The 17,498-nt window shown below is 43.3% G+C and overlaps 1 protein-coding gene across 6 annotated transcripts in view; it reads left to right on the forward strand.

Annotated features, from left to right (window-relative positions):
• Positions 1-17,498, forward strand: part of SHANK2 (SH3 and multiple ankyrin repeat domains 2) — a 582,141-nt gene that overhangs the window by 213,842 nt on the left and 350,801 nt on the right. For 5 of the 6 annotated variants that reach the window (XM_056527699.1, XM_056527698.1, XM_056527700.1 and 2 more), the window contains one exon: positions 4,325-4,391. In XM_056527699.1, the coding sequence (XP_056383674.1) occupies positions 4,325-4,391 (67 nt within the window). Of the gene's footprint in view, positions 1-4,324; positions 4,392-13,623; positions 13,779-17,498 lie in introns of those variants that run through there. The other variant, XM_056527704.1, reaches the window with a different exon arrangement.

The following is a 17,498-nucleotide window of genomic DNA, read 5'->3' on the forward strand; positions in this document are numbered from 1 at the left end:
TTCTTTACCATGGGAGGCAACCATGGTGATCTACCCTAGGCCGGGCACATCCAGGCTAATGGTTAAGTCGCCTTCTGAACTAATCTGGAGACTCTCGAGCTTGCTGAACATATTACAGAAATTGAAGGACTCTCTAATGAATAATTACAATAAGAATCTTGAGTTCTCCTCTGATTATTCATTAGGCCCTAAGTGTCTCATAACCAGCAGGAGATCTAGTCAGCAGGCCTCCATTTTTGAGAAAAGAGCATATGCGCGGGCGCAGATCTGTGTAGGCCCTGAAAATCATCATGTGTGGTCATTACAGCTTTGTCATGCTACAAGAGTTATGAACTTTCCACATCCCATATCCCATCAGTAATAGGTCTTTTGCATAGGGAATAAATCTTAGCAAACCACCAGGAGAGAACAATAACTGAACGATCAGTCTGTAAATGGTTCCTAACAGCTGTTTATTCAGGCCATTCGATTCTGCGGTACCAGACGTCGGTTCACAGAGACGTCTCATTACGGGTTGATTCAGTGCGTTCATCCAGTGCGGCTGTTCCTTCAAGTCTTCATTAGAACTTGTGGGACGTTACAATGAAAAGATGCCATGTGCAGATCAAACCACATACCAGACCTAAAAGGGTACGGGCAAAGGATTCCAGATCAGGTTGACAAAAACGTGGTCGATAAAGCTTTTCCTGTAAAATTCTAAGAAAAAAAATCACTGAGAAATAGAAGCCCTTGGACATAGTAACATAGTTCATAAGGTTGAAAAAAAAAAGTCCAGAGTCCATCAAGTTCAACCTATATCCCTAATGAGTCCCTACTGAGTTGATCCAGAGGAAGGCAAAAAAACCCTCATATTAGAGGTAAAAATGTCTTCCCAACTCCAAATATGGCAACAGAGTAAATCCCTGGATCAACGTTCTGTCCCTATAAATCTAGTATACATAACCCGCAATGTCTATTCGCTTGCAGAATTCCTCCTCAAATGAAAGCCCAATAGACTTCTATGGGATTCCACACTCCCATTCACACTTCTGAATTTCCACTTGCGGAATTCCGCTAGCGGAATTCCGCAAATGGAAATTCAGAAGTGTGAATGGGAGTGCGGAATCCAATAGAAGTCTATTGGGCTCTCATTTGAGGCAGAATTCTGCATGCGTAAATAATAGTTTCAACCGGCCATATTGTGCCTCCCTGAAGCACATGTGTCTGTGGACGCCAAAGGGGAGCGGGATAATATTTGGGTGGGCCATTAGTTATTTCATGCTACATTTTCTTCACATGCTAGGGGCAGTGAGAATCCTAGTACATAGGAGTATTGTGTTTACCTCTGTGGAAAATCTCAAAGATTTCCTAAGTTGGTTTGTTTACCTTTTACAGCGAGATTGTTCGGACAATGCATTCTTATTGCCACATAAATTCCACCTTATACACATACTGTAAAATTTTGCCTAAAGGAATTGCTTTTATGGCTTCACTCCCTGAGGTCCCAATTCGTGTGATTGGTGACTTTAATTATTTTCTAGATCCTAGTTTAGACAAATTTGGTGGTCACGGTCCCTCACAGGTCTCTGGCCCTACTGGATTTGTCAAATCATTAGCTGAGGTTGATCTTGATGATCTGTGGAGCAGGTGTAATTTTCTTGTTGTTCTGGGTCTTATGGCACTTCATTTAGAATAGATCTTGCGGTGGGCAATCATCTTATGCTTACGTCATAGTCTCTCTGACCACTCTCCTTTGTGGGAAGAAGTTGTCGCCATGCTCCCTGATGAAGCCTTCATTGTACGAAACATACGTTGGGGTATGTACGTAGTGAGCATTGTACATAACAGGCATTCTTATTTTTTTACATGAGGCCTAGCTGTGGCTATGCCTAACTTAGACAGAAGCTAGCTAAAGCACGTGACTCCAGAAAGGGCAGGTCCTCAACTAACTAGAACTAGGTCTACATCTTTTCCCTGGAGAGAAGGGTTGGGCTAAGGACTTTCCTCTGCAATTATTGGACAGGAGATGACATGTGACCAAATCCTCATTCAACTGTACAATAAAAAGCAAGGAGCGAGAAATGTTAGCCCTCTGGTTACCTCAGTGCTCTAGATTTAAAGAGTAACTGTCATCAAACCATATTTTGTAAACTAACTCAGATTATATTCCCTAACTACTCCTAACACCCCTCCTGCCCTTAAATTTTTTTTCAAGCTTTAAAAAGCTGTGTATGTTACCTTTCCCCTTGCTCACATTGTGTGAGCTTCCGGCAGGAGAAAGTGGGCGTTCCCCAGCAGGCACAAAGTCACTGAAGCCTGCGAGAGCTGTGCCTCGCCATGCCCCGCGCGCACTTCCTGAGTTTGGACTTCTGCAAGTCCGGGAGGAGACCAAACTAACTGTTTGACTTGTGCAGGGAACAGAGCAGAGCCACCTAGTGGACGTTTTTTTTTTATCACATTAAAAACATATAAAAAGGTTGAGAATTTCAACAGCAGGTAAATAGCAAAGTCTCCTATAATTACATAAGGAACAATATATTAAAAGTTTAGTTTGGTGACAGGTACTCTTTAAGTGTAATGCCAAAACCCAAAACTAAAATACACAATACATATATATCCAGCAAACAGCTGGCAACTCAGCCACCCGAAACCTCTAATGGGTAGCAGCTAAAACTGCTGTACTGGTGCACCACACTCATATGTATGACTGCACTGCTTGTGACTTGTACTGTATGTTTCTTGTCTTTTTTGGTAAGGGTATTTGTATTTGTATACTTTAAAAAAATGATTAATGAAAAAAGGGTGTTGTCACCAATGAAGTCTGTGCAGAATTCCCCCAATGTTCAATCTTTGGGCAGGTCTGTAAATACTGCAGTGTGAAGGGTGCAGAAGAATCTGATTGCAAAAAATAAACTCTTTTATCCTTAAAAATCTTACTTAAAAATCCAGCCAAAAGATGTGTAGTGTATCCTTCAAGTGTGAACATACCCTATGGACTCCCCTCCCTAGGGCAACTGTATTGGTAGCAAATAAGGTGATAAAGAAGTAGCCCAAGGGTCATCGAAAGGGTATGGAGAAGAAAACCAAAACCAGCCACTTCTGTCCCAATAGGGTAATGGAGGGCCTATTGCACACAGGGGTTGTCTACCTAGATTAAAGGGGTACTCCAATGGAAAGCTTTTTTATTTATTTATTTATTTTTATTTATTTTTTAAATCAACTGGTGCCAGAAAGTTAAACAGATTTGTAAAATACCTCTATGAAAAAAATCTTAATCCTTCCAGTAATTTTTAGGGGCTGTATACTACAAAGGAAATGCTTTTCTTTTTGGATTTCTCTTCTGTCACAACCACATTTCTCTCTGCTGACCTCTGCTGTCCATTTTAGGAACTGTCCAGAGCAGGAGAAAATCTCCATAGCAAACATATGCTGCTCTGGGCAGTTCCTAAAATGGACAGCAGAGGTCAGCAGAGAGCACTGTGGTCGTGACAGAAGAGAAATCCAAAAAGAAAAGCATTTCCTTTGTAGTATACAGCCCCTAAAAAGTACTGGAAGGATTAAGATTTTTTAATAGAAGTAATTTACAAATCTGTTTAACTTTCTGGCACCAGTTGATAAAAAAAAAAAAAAAGTTTTCCACTGCAGTACCCCTTTAAGGATTAGCTCAGCTATGTAGTCATCTGTTATGGCTTTGTTTCCCAACCAGGGTGCCTCCTGCTATAGCAAAACTACAACTCCCAGCATGCCCGGACAGCCGTTGGCTGTCCGGGCATGCTGGGAATTGTAGTTTTGCAACAGCTGGAGGCACCCTGGTTGGGGAACACCGTCTTATGGTATAATGCAGATTTTGCATTCAAGAAAATTGACTGACGCCTATGGGAACCACAATGGGAACTACTTTTATTGTCACCCAGTGTGGCTGAATAAGAAGAAACACTCTCTCAGTATTAGAACGGATAAACCCGCTCTGCTGCGGAGAGCTCGCTCTGTGTCTGTGCTCGTGGACGTACTGCTGTGATTTACAATTATAATAATCCAAAGCCCAAGGGTTATTTAGCTCATTTCAGCAAATAACTTCTGCTCAGCACCTTTCGAGATGGTTTATTTAATAACAAAGTGATGGAGCGGAGGGGAGCGATTCGGTGGGAGCGGGGCTGCGGCAGATGCTGGTGCTATCTGCGATCTGAACGCTCGCACCGACCACAGCTGCCCGACTGCTGCAGGTACAGCTGCTGAGTGCACGCTCCACTTCTCACCTCCGAGCTCGGCACATTCATTATCACCGTGTTAAATAGGGCCCCGGCGTCCATCATCAGTCGTTGATGTGCTGCTTTCTTTATTGCAGGTCGCTATAATAGCCGGGAACTTCGAGCTCGCCGAGTTTATTAAGAACCACAAAGAAACTGATATCGGTAAGTAATCACATATATGCGATTGTCGCTGCTTGGATGCATTGTATAATATACTCACATACTGAAACCATCTTTGTTTCTGCTTCCTGGGCTTCTTTAGTAGTTGCACTGAAAGCATCTAGTTCACAGAGATTCTCTTGGTCTTGGCGCAGGGCTTTAAAGGGGTTATCCAGGAATAGTAAAACAGAGCGAATTTCTTTCAAAAACAGCTTCCCGTCTGTCTCCAGGTTGGGTGTGGTTCTGCAGCTCAGTTCCATTGAAGTGAATGGAACCCATGTTGTAAAACCACACTCAACCTGGAGACAGACGTGGAGCTTTTTTGTGTGAAAGAAATTAGCTCTGTTTTTCTATTCCTGGATAACCCCTTTAAAGGGGCTCTCTAATTCTATAAAGTTGATCAGAGTTGTGGAGCCCCCAGGCAATCATAGGATTGAAGGGTCTGCAGCACGCCAGAGAGCATCACATCTTTGTCTACCAGACATGGTGCCATACCTTTGGTAGTGACTGTGCCTGGTATTGCACTTCAGTCCCAGAAAAAACCTGTTATCACTTTTATGCTGCCCGACGGGAGTGGGGGGGGGGGTTGGTGGCCGGTAAATTCCTCTCCTCTCCACCCCACCCCACCCGCCTGTTTGCGATCTATCATCAAGACGATCAGGCAGAGGTCACCAGAGAGTGCCCCGATGACTTGGGGTTTAGGCAGCATGACAGGTTCCCTTTTAAAGTGTCTGAACTGAGTATAACCAAAAAGAAAAGGGACCTATAGATGGAGGATTGTAATCAAGACTATATACAATTGATCGCTAAACGATCATTAGAAACCATATACTTCTCATTATTATTATTTAACGATATTAAAACTTAACTCACTATTTGTAAATAACCTTATATATTATTGCATGCTACTGCATGCTAATGTGAATTTCCTTATGCAGAGATATTTAGTGAGTATATTTTAAAACCAGAAACACATTGCCCGCCCAACGTTTCGCCACAAACTGTGGCTTTCTCAAGGGCTAAGAGGCAACTGCCATACAAACAAGCCATACAGGGGTTTTTATAACCTCCTACACATGATGTCATACAACCATCTCACTTCCTATGGTTATGCTAGAGGAAGTGACATAGTCATATGACATCATGTGTAGGCGGTTATAAAAACCCCTGTATGGCTTGTTCGTACGCCATTTGCCACTTAGCCCTAGAGAAAGACACAGTTTGTGGCAAAATGTCGGGCGGGCAATGTGTTCCTGGTTTTAAAATATACTCACTAAATAGAGTTTTGTGGACTGCAGCCACAATATCTCTGCATAAGGAAATTTACATTAGCATTCAATCATATATAAGGTTATTTACAAACAGTGAGTTAGGTTTTAATATCATGGTCAATAAAAGTTATGTTTTATTATTGGATGGGAAGTATAGGGTTCTAGTGATCGTTTAGCAATCAATTGTATATGAACTGAGTATAAAACACAGTCAACTGAATCCCAATGATACCAAAAACCAGACCTCATAATAATGCTCTGTTCTAAGAATAGGTCTAAGAACAGGGTGATGCCTTTAAAGGGGTACTCCGCCCTTATATCCCCTATCCAAAGGATAGGGGATAAGATGTCTGATAGCTGGGGTCCCGCCGCTGGGGATCCCCGTGATCTTCCTGCTGCACCCGACATTTGTTTAGAGCATCGGGTGCAGCTCCGGGGGCTCGTGGGGCTCCCACGATCAGACATCTTATCCCCTATCCTTTGGATATAGGAAAAGATGTCTAGGGGCGAAGTACCGCTTTAATTTTAAAGGAAAATTGATAGCTGGTTCACCAGCACTAAACCCAATAGACAGGGTTATAGTACAGGTAAACCGGTTAAAAAAATGTAAAAGTTACTCAGATTCATGTTCCGGTTCTGGAGATAAATGCCATATTAACCCCTGTTGCCAATATGTTAATTAACCCCTTTGCGCAATGAAAGCCGAGACTGTATTCTGAGCTTCCCTGTCCTCTCTGCTTCCATATGTCTGCCCGCCTCATAAATATTCAAAGTCTTTACCTATATAAGAGCAGAGGGGATGGAGACAGGGAAGCTTAGAACCCCGCCTCCATTGCTCAAAGGGGGTTAGTTAACATATCAGCAATGTGAGCTAATAAAACGTACATCTTGGGAACCGGACCGAGGATCCGGGTGAGTGATACATCATTTTAATGCAGTTAACCCACACTATAACCCTGTGTATTGGGTTTAGTGCGGGTGAACCAGCTGTAAGTTTCCCTTTAATAATGGGATGGGCTGGATTATACAGTCAGGGGGTGGGGATGTTGTTTGTTAAAGGGGTACTCCGCTGCTCAGCGTTTGGAACAAACTGTTCCGAACGCTGGAGCCGGCTCCAGGAGCTTGTGACGTCATAGGCCCGCCCCCTCAATGCTAGTATATGGAAGTTTGTTCCAAACACTGAGCAGTGGAGTGCCCCTTTAAGGGGCATGTTTTCCTAATATACACCTCCTGACTGTATAACCCCGCCTATTACCTGATAAATAAAGTAACTCCTCAATTCTTAAAATTGAGTTCCCGCCCATCTGACTGATTCCTTGAATTGTTCCACAAACTATAAATCCTCATATCTCAGGAACAGAAGGGTGTATCAAAAAACTGTAAAAAGGTGATCAGGGCATCCTAAGCTACTTAATGATAATGCAATTTAATTTTTTGGGTGTTGGCCACAAGTACTCTTTAAATGAATAAAAAGCTGGACATAACCTTTAAGATGTAGTGACAGGTAGAATTAATACCGCATTATCTGGGTTTATAAGTAATAGACGTTCCATTAGTCTAGGAGCCCGCTTTATAGTGTATTTGCTTCTTTCTACCCTCCATAAAGATGAAGCAGATTTTATTGTATACAATTGGGAATAAGAACTGTGATGTGCTGAGCCAAGATTCTGCTGCGCTGTCTGTATAAATGTCACGTTTTTAAGGCACAACAGCTAAATTCTGTACGAGAACATATAAGAGAATAAGGGGGAGTCTACAAGTGGCATCCATATTGAGAGATTGGGGGGGGATTGCACTTGCTGTCAGTGGAGAATATGGCTTCTCTGTGTTATATTGGCTGAACACTCCGTTCTGTTTCCCTTGTCTGAAGATGTTTACCAGCGAACAGCAAAGTGCCAGGCTGTCCATCCGCACAGATGCCGTACTGCCCCCCATATCCTTACTATAGTACATCACAGGCTGTACTGTATCATTGCAAGCATCTCTTCTAGCAACGACCTTTCATCTTTTAAAATATATATTTTCCACTTTTTGTTCCTTGTTGTTCATTTACTATTACATCATACAGATTATAATCACTCTCTTTTTCCTGGAGGTTCATAATATCACACATTTAGGACCCATTCACACTACAAAATTTCAGTGCAGAGAAATTCCGCTCGGAACATCCAGCGCAGCAGCCTCCCATTCAGCTGATGCCAAAAAGTTAAAACAAATTTGTAAATTACTTCTATTTAATAATCTTAATCCTTCCAGTACTTATCAGCTGCTGTATGCTACAGAGGAAGTTGTGTTTTCTGTCTGACCACAGTGCTCTCTGCTGACACCTCTGTCCATGTCAGGAACTGTCCAGAGCAGAAATAAATCCCAATAGTAAATCTCTCCTGTTCTGGACAGAGGTGTCAGCAGAGAGCACTGTGGTCAGACTGAAAAGAACTACACAGCTTCCTCTGGAGTATACAGCAGCAGATGTAAGAAGAGGTACTGTCACCCGTTGGTTAGAAAACAAAATGTTTTCCACCGAAGTACCCCTTTAAATAGGATTCTGCACACTAAAGAATTTAAGCCAAAAGAGATGCATCACTGTCTGGGCGGTCCTAGTGGTGATTGATATCGGCAGCCACTATTTTAAAGGGGTGCTCCGCCCCTAGACATCTTATCCCCTATCCAAAGGATAGGGGATAAGATTTCAGATCTCGGGGGTCCTGCCGCTCTGGACCCCCGGGATCTCGGCGGCAGCACCCACCTGTTGCGGCTTCCGGCAGCGCTGGAGGCTCTCATCCTAACGCTTCATGACCACGGTGACGTGAGATCGTGATGTCACGACTCCACCCCCGTGTGACGTCACGCCCCCTCAATGCAAGTCTATAGACTTGCATTGAGGGGTGGGGGGGCGGAGTTGTGACGTCACGATCTCACGTCACCGTGGTCGGGAGCCGAAGCCTCCAGCGTTTCCGGAAGCCGCAACAGGTGGGTGCAGCAGCCGAGATCCCGGGGGTCCCCAGCCTATCCTTTGGATAGGGGATAAGATGTCTAGGGGTGGAGTACCCCTTTAATATGAAATATCTGCCCCAAATTCTGTAATGTGAATGTGCCTTTACTAGGGCTGAGCTATAGAAATATGTGATAGATATGTGATAGAAAGCTGAGCTAGCTATGTAGTGTGCTGCATGGTGTCTCAGTGGTTATCACTGTTGTTACTGGAGTTAAAATCTGACGAAGAACGACATCTGCCTGGAGTTTGTATGTTCTCCCCATATTTGATGGGTTTTCCCAGGTATTCCACTTCCAGTATCCTCCCACACTCCCATCATGAGATGACAGATGTTCAGAAAGAGAAGGATTGGGCATGTTGGATTTCAAAACACATTGGATTTAAAAACACATGCATGCTCATCCGAACGATCGATGAATGACTATTTGACCAACAGTTGTCTTACGTGTATGGCCAGCTTTAGGAACTGAAAACTTGCCATTCTGGCGTTATTAAAGATGGTAACAATTGCAGAGTTGAAGGGGTACAGAGGGGAAAAAAATTTCAAATCAACTGGTACGGCGGTCTACCTACTTTCCTCCAACTGATGATGTCGGTGGAAAGAAGGGTCTAGTGTGTAGAGTTCTCACCAATCAACCCATTGTTCTTGGAGTGGTATGCCATCCTTAGAGCTGTCTGGCTGTGCTTTACCATAACGAAAACATGTTCACCCGTGCTGAACGTCCATGATTACAGGAAGGTCGGGAACGAACTTTCACCCAACAGTTATGGAAATTGCATGTCCACCTTCAAGCTCAGTCCTCTGCAGCCTTATTTCCCATAGATCTATAAGTAATCTTGCAGTTATCTACCAATGGAAATTGCGTCTACATAGTTTAAAGCCGGTAAGTACACAGGAAACTCGCACCATCCACCTACGTATAAGAGGCTCATGGTCTCCAGGTTCCCCATCTGCCCATTTCCTTATCAATGTATCTGTATGCAAAAGAGAGAACTATGTAAGAATGGTTCATTATCATGCTACGCCTGCGCTCCATACCCTGGGTGTTTGGACGGCTCCCATTGATCGCAGTCTCATGACTGAGCCGTACTTCATGCGCTCGGTGCCAGTGGTTTACGTTTAATTGCTCTTGCTGTTCCTTTCCAATTCTCCATGGAGCTCGGATCCTGCAGGAGAATGCCAAGGATGGAAAAATGTTTATTTGGCAATTTGATAATGAACACACTGTATTAAAAATAGTTGCTGGATCATCAGATTACTAGATGACAGCGGATTCCTGCGGGGAGCGCGGTTCGACGGAAATCTTTGGGAATTGGCTAAATAAAATGGACACGAGGGGCTGCAGCCGGCAGAGACAGAGCTTGTTAGCTGAGGGCCTACACTACATGCCCTGATAACCTGTCAACACCTTCTCCAGTATAACATGAACACTGGGGAGTTTATAGATCCTGGGGATAATACCGGAGGTTGCTCTAATGTTATTTTATAAAGTGCATTTAAATGGTGGATTTTTGGGGGGAATCAGAAAGCTGCAATGCGGGATTGAAAAGTGGTAAGGACTCAAAAGACTGTAAAAAGAGGGGAAACAGAAAAGAGCGTGACAATGTGCCGTTACTTCTAGCAACCGTAGGTGAGTATAGAGGGAGACAATTCTGCTCACCTTTTGGTGTTGTATTCTGGGTACAACACCATATAACGTAGTATATAAAATCCAGGAGTGCTGGCACGTCACCTTACCCCTCTTTGAATGATCCTATACGGTCTCGAAAATGGAAAGAACTGTGGTCTGCATTGCAGCAGAAAATATCGGTATATTCGGGCGTGATCCCCTCTTCGTCAGGTTCAATGGTCGAAGACCATTAGACCTGACGAAGAGGGGATCACGCCCTTCGAAACGCGTAGTCCCACCCCCTGTGATACGGCCCTTTTTATTTCTTTTATGCGTTATAAAATCCATCTGTTTTTATCACCCCCTATTCGGATCTGATTTGTGTCCCACCCTGGACTGAATGGCATTTGTGAGGAGAGCGCCCGAATATATCGATATTTTCTGCTGCAATGCAGACCACAGTTCTTTCCAAGGACTCAAAAGAATCACTCAAAACTAGCCTGCCTCGGATGGCGCTAAAGATGAAAAAAAAAATGTTTAACAGACTGATATAGTAAAAATTCAAAAAGTTTATTATGGGCAACATGTTCGGAGAGGTCCTTCCTTCTTCAAGGACCTGACAAAGAAAGGACCTTAAAAACATATTGTACATAATAAACCTTTTTATTGTTTTACATAACATATTTAACATAATTTTTAAGGTTGAATAAAAGACAAGAGTACAAAAAACCTACAGTGTTGATCCAGAGGAAGGCACAACCCCCCCATGTGGCTGACGCCAATTGCTCCATAACAGAGGAAACAATTCCTTCCCGACTCCAATATGGCATCAGAATACGGTAAATCCATGAATCAACGTTCTACATTATCAGCCCGGTAAACATTTTCTTCATCCGCCGGTTAGGTATCATTCACACTACGGAAATTCCGTTAGAAGATATTAATGGTGGAGATTCCATGTGGGGCAGGCACCGGGACTGCTTGGAAGTGCACCGTAACAATAAATGGCAATGTATTTCAGCCGTGGACTCAGCCTCAGACTCAGCCGTGGCTGCAGTGGACATTCCATAATGTGAATGATGAAGCAGAATCCTATTGAAAATAATGGGAGGCTGCTGCACCATATCGTCCAGGCAGAATTTCGGAGCAGAATTCCGCTCGAAAAATACATAGTGTATATGGGCCCTTAGCGCCATATGATGCATCGTAGTTTTGAGTGTTGATTTTTCATTGCTCCACATTGGACTCCAGTTTCAGATGCTGGCTGCTTCTGGACTTCTACTATATATATATATATATATATATATATATATATATATATATATATATATATATCCTGGAATCTTGGTGGGGAAAAATCCTGGAAAATTCAATGTGTGAACACAGCATGACAATTTCAATACTACTCTCAATCATAGCTGAAAACAAACAAAATCATAGCTGAAACAAACATAGCTGAAAACTCATGCCTGCCACGTCAGCTGAAACAGGTAAGCTTAAGGCAGACACAAGAACCGCTCCATTATTCTCCAATAATAGCCTGTGCTTTACAAATAAAAAAATTCCCAGAGTGCTTCTTCAATCTTCAACTTTCTGTAGCCGCAATAGTTTTCCCCTGCCTGGAACCGTGCACCCAGTTTGATTTAGTAATATAAATACAGGTATGAATTATTTATTAGAATTTGCAGTTTCCATTCTGTTTTACTACATGAACCTTATATTTCTCTCCCCGCTGCAGCCAGCTTTCATGTAATAAATTTTGAACATGTAAAAAAAAAATAAAACTACATCTAGTGCATTTCACGGTACAGCGGAAAAACCTGACTTTTTAACTTTCTTTTTTTTTTTTGTACTCTATAGAACATTTTACAGATGCAGATTCAATATTACCAGGCCTGATGATTTACCATACAAACAGACACATCTATATATATATATATATATATATATATATATACACAAATCTATATATGGCTATAAATGTGGGGAGCGCAGCAGATGCCATCCATTTCAATGGCCTAAACAGAGTCACCTAGTTCGAGCCATATGCCCTATTGACAACGCAGCAGACCGCACTTTTGATTTTGATAACATTAGCACCTCTGCGACAGTATTCGTTGACCTTCCCTTCTCTATCCAAGATCTCCTGCACACTGAGGAAATTCAGTGAAGATATTCCTTGCTGAATTTCATCTGTGGATCTGGGATCTGTTCACGCCGAGGAAAATGATGAGGAAAAGCTGAAATCCTCTACTTCTCCAGGCAGGAACCTTCAATAGTATTAAAAGTCCAAAGTTTAATAAATCATCTTAAAATCCCCAAAAATTTAAATACACCCACTAGAATAAAATCACGGAAACACAGACGTGTTTGGAACCAATTGGTTTTTAGTCATGACTAAGAACCAATTGGTTCGAAATGCGTCAGCGTTTCCGTGATTTTATGTTCACTTGGGTGTATAAAATTTTTTTGGGATTGTAAGATGACTCATTAATTGCTCTAGTGGAAACCAGCGGCACCTTAGACTCCGCTCCCTGGTACGGTCCGAGTCATCTGCCACACAGGTCCAGCGGATCCACATCCCCCAGTATTCCTGTCTTCTGAAACGTGAGTGTTACATCCAATCTGACCAGAGTGCTCTCTGCTGCCACCTCTGTCCATGTCAGGAACTGTCCATAGCAGGATTGGTTTGCTATGGGGATTTTCTCCTGCTCTGGACAGTTCCTGACATGGACAGAGGTGTCAGCAGAGAGCACTGTGGTCAGACTGGAAAGGACTACACAACTCCCTATGGAGCATACAGAAGCTGATAAGTACTGGAAGGATTAAGATTTTTAAATAGAAGTAATTTACAAATCTGCATAACTTTCTGGCACCAGTTGATTTAAAAAATATATATATATTGTTTTTCACCGGAGTACCCCCTTTAAATTCAATGGTACCCTGCTGCAGCAGAATCTCTGTGCTGAATTCCAATGTGGAATTCGGCACGGATATTCCGACATGTGAACATGGCCTTATGATTCTGTTCTCGGCTTTGAAATGAATAACTGAAATGTAAAACTTGATCGTGTGAACACAGCCTAAATCTCTCCTCACATTGAGCCTCCTGCAGCCCCCCATCCTTGTATAATTACGGTAGTTGTGGTTCTCTTCAATGTATTTTTTAGTTTTAGGGTAAGTAATGGATTAAAATCCAGAGAAGGGGGAGAAGTTAATCCCTTCCTGCATCAATCCAGCTGTCTGTGAGTAAATGAGCACAGAAGGTTTAGAAAGCATGTGCTAAGCCTGGCATTCCTAGTATGGCTGCTGAAAGATGGAGTTCCAAAACAAGGGCGGCGGCGGACCGTGCCCAGGCTCTGATCCGGTGCTCCAAAGCTGAACACGTTACAAGATGATACCCTGTCTGTCTGGAGAACCCTACCCGGGCCCTGATATTTTGGCAAGGGGGTCCCCATGAAGCTCTGACCGTATGGATTAGATGATATGGGCTGTTCTTCTTCTTGTAAGAAAGGTTTGTCTCCTCACCAAAAAGCTTTTGTGTCACTGCGTGTGTGTGCGACTTTGTGTAGTTGATTCGCAGACTCACAAATTCCTGGATACTGTTGCTAGGTTCGTAGCCAGGAAGCCTCTAATTCCTGTATACACGGATGAATGTGCGCTGGGCGTCTCTGCAAAACATGTTCTTGCTTTTTTTTTATTTTTGTAATTTTTTTTTTAAATGTAATAATTTTTTTTTTTGTTAAATGTTTCCATAATTATAAATCCTGCAGTAATTTGTGCAATCTGGCAGGGAGGAGCTGACGGATCTGCCGTAGGATGCAGATTACAGGAGTAGGATATTGCGTGGAATTAAATATGGCTTGTGTTTTTCCTGCCATCTGAGGCGGCCTAGTCCACTGCAGATCCTCGTTCATTGAGATCTCCAGATTTTCGTTTTCTTTAAAAACCCAGGTTCACCGGGCGGAATTTTCAAGCGGCTCAAAAAAATCTGATCGGAAATTTCCATTGAAAATTTCTATTGAGTCCTATAGTTTTCAATGGGATACTGCTGCACGGTGCACACTGCAGATTTTCTGTGGCAGAAGTTTCTGCCGCAGAAATCTCTATTCCGGCCTCTGCAGAAAGAAGAGACCTATTTCCGAGCTACACTGTCTGCGAAATGTCCGCCCGGAAAGGGCTGTGTAAACATATTCTAATACAGAATCTAATTTTAAACAATTGATGTAGTGCATTAGACTGTACTGGGCCTCATTCACATTAGCAAAAGCTGGCTGCATATACTGTCCTTAAAGGGGTACTACGCTGGGAAACCATTTCCACCCCTTGTTTTCCACCGGCATACCCCTTTAAGAGGAGAATTTTAGAATACAGGGTCAGTGTTATTCTATGGAGCTGTTCACACCATTGATCATCTGCGCAAATGGTTTCCCTCACATGTTTTGTTTGTCCATGGTGTGGTGCACATCGTATTTTCCCCCACAAATGCCCTGAAATTTAGGTCCTCTGATGTTGGGTCGGGTGTGGCCAATTATCTGGATCAGTGTTTCCCAACCAGGGGGCCTCCAGCTGTTCCAAAACTATAATTCCCGGCATGCCTGGACAGCCTTTGTGCTGTGTATACAAATTGTGCACAAATGTGGGATTTGAAAACAATGCTCGGCTTCCAGCTGACTGTCAATCAAGCAGGGACATGGATAGGAGGGGGAACGGGGAGGCAAAAGCAGCTGCACATCCTGATTTCCGCAGTCTGGAAAAATATGTCTGGTCTCATATTTTTCCATTGAAGCCAATTGTGCTTGATTTCTGACGATAAGAGATAATCTCAATATACACAGTCGGTATATAGAATGTCATTCCCAGGGTTTGGCAGCTGTGGGCTGTCTTTATTTTATTTTTTGTAAAAATCTAATTCAAAATTTTATTGCAGAATTGCATGTTTCGTGGATTTCAGATGTTTTCCTTCTCATTCTGTATTCTGAGGAATATAGGAAATATTATGTACATACACATAAAGAATAAAAATCCACATACTGTAGATACTTGGGCTCAATGTGGCCTATAGGTTTTTACTTTTCTGGTCTTACTGGTCTGCAGGAATAGCCTTCCTGTAGAAGTGGTGGCTGAAAATACAGTAAAGGAGTTTAGGCATGGATGGGATTGGAATAAGGCTATCCTTCATATAAGATAGAGATAGGCATAAGACTATCCTTCATATAAGATAGGGATATGTATAGGGCTATCCTTCATATAAGATAGGGATAGGTATAAGGCTATCCTTCATATAAGATATGGATAGGCATAAGGCTATCCTTCATATAAGATAGGGATAGGTATAGGGCTATCCTTCATATAAGATAGGGATAGGTATAAGGCTATCCTTCATATAAGATATGGATAGGCATAAGGCTATCCTTCATATAAGATAGGGATAGGTATACTGCTATACATCATATAAGATAGGGATAGGTATACTGCTATACATCATATAAGATAGGGATAGGCATAAGGTTATCCTTCATATAAGATAGGGATAGGCATAAGGCTATCCTTCATATAAGATAGGGATAGGCATAAGACTATTCTTCATATAAAATAGGGATAGACATAAGGCTATCCTTCATATAAGATAGGGATAGGCAAAAGGCTATCCTTCATATAAGATAGAGATAGGCATAATGCTATTCTTCATAGAAGATAGAGATAGGCATAAGGCTATCCTTCATATAAGATAGGGATAGGCATAAGACTACCCTTCATATAAGATAGGGATAGGCATGAGGCTCCCCTTTATATAAGATAGGAATAGGCATAAGGCTATCCTTCAAATAAGATTGGGATAGGCATAAGGCTATTGTGGTGACCCATGGTGATTGCGGGACCACGGGGTGTAGGTGGAGGGGGGCAAGATGGTATTAACCCCAGGGGCAAAGTGTTGTTAACCCCTAATGTTTGTGACGCCAGAGTAGGTTTTGGGTACCGGAACCACACGAACGCTATCTCTGCTATTTCAATGGTTATGCAGTGAAAGGAGAGTCCACAACCAAGTTAGGGTTTAACAGAGGCTTTACTGAGATGGTATTATCTTCACAGCTAGGCCAGAATCCAAGAGAGTCGACCAGTAACACAGAAAGGGCCCTGCAGCTTGCTGGGACTTGTAGTTATTGTAATAGACTTTAGTTCAGCTACGCAGACTAGAATAGACTTGACCAGTGTCTTGACGTTAGTAGAGACAGCAGAGATAGATGAGATGACTTACTGACAATGTGGCTGGTGTGCAGGTTTTCTGGCCTCCAGGTGGACTGGACACAGGATCTGTGATGTCTGTGCTTTGCTGTCCTCAGCAGAAAGATAGGGATAGGCATAAGGCTATTCTTAATAGAAGATAGAGATAGACATAAGGCTATCCTTCATATAAGATAGTGATAGGCAGGGGCGTGGCCTGACAGCCGATCTGAGTGGTCGCATGATGCGTTAGCTGCGCTCCGAGACCGAGTAACCCGATTATCCTGCTAGAATCCTGGACTCCCCACCCCTACCCCAGAGTCTTCGGAACCGTCACAAGTCAGCTGGACCGATTATGGGTCCAACAAAACAGTTATTTGCGGCTGAAAAACTGCAATCCTTTGCCCGCGGTCGAAGCCAAGATGGCGCCGGCGCATCATCTGCTGAGGTGCGCGCCTCCGCTGCTGATCACTCACCTACAGAGTCTGATTCCGAGCCTACTTTGCGGGACGTGTCTGCGCAGCTCCTGGCAGCCGTTACCACATGTAAGACCTCCCTCACCAGTATGCTCGAGGAGGTGAAGATGGATATCAGCCTGCTCCGCCAAGACCTGCAAAACCTGAGGGACCGTGTGCGCCATGTGGAGGACCGCGTTCACCCTCTCCCCGATGTGGTCTCTGTGCTGGAGCGCAGCACTCACGCTTGGAAAGAAAAAGCTGACGATTTAGAAAACAGGCTAAGCCGCAACAACCTCCGCATCATCGGCCTACCTGAGCGGGCGGAGGGTCAGGAGCCGGACCCTTTCGTTGGGAACTGGCTGAAGGACATCTTGCCGGATGCACCCTTCTCATCTGCATACGCTGTTGAGCGGGCACACCACATCCCCACTAGGCCTCTACCACCTGGTGCTCCACCGCGGCCTATCCTGGCTTGCATGCTTAACTGTTATGACCGGGACTTGGTGCTACGGCTCATACACCGTCTCCCTGCCTTGACCTTTACCCCTTAA

Source organism: Hyla sarda, chromosome 6, assembly GCF_029499605.1.
Source record: "Hyla sarda isolate aHylSar1 chromosome 6, aHylSar1.hap1, whole genome shotgun sequence".
Lineage (NCBI taxonomy): Eukaryota > Metazoa > Chordata > Amphibia > Anura > Hylidae > Hyla > Hyla sarda.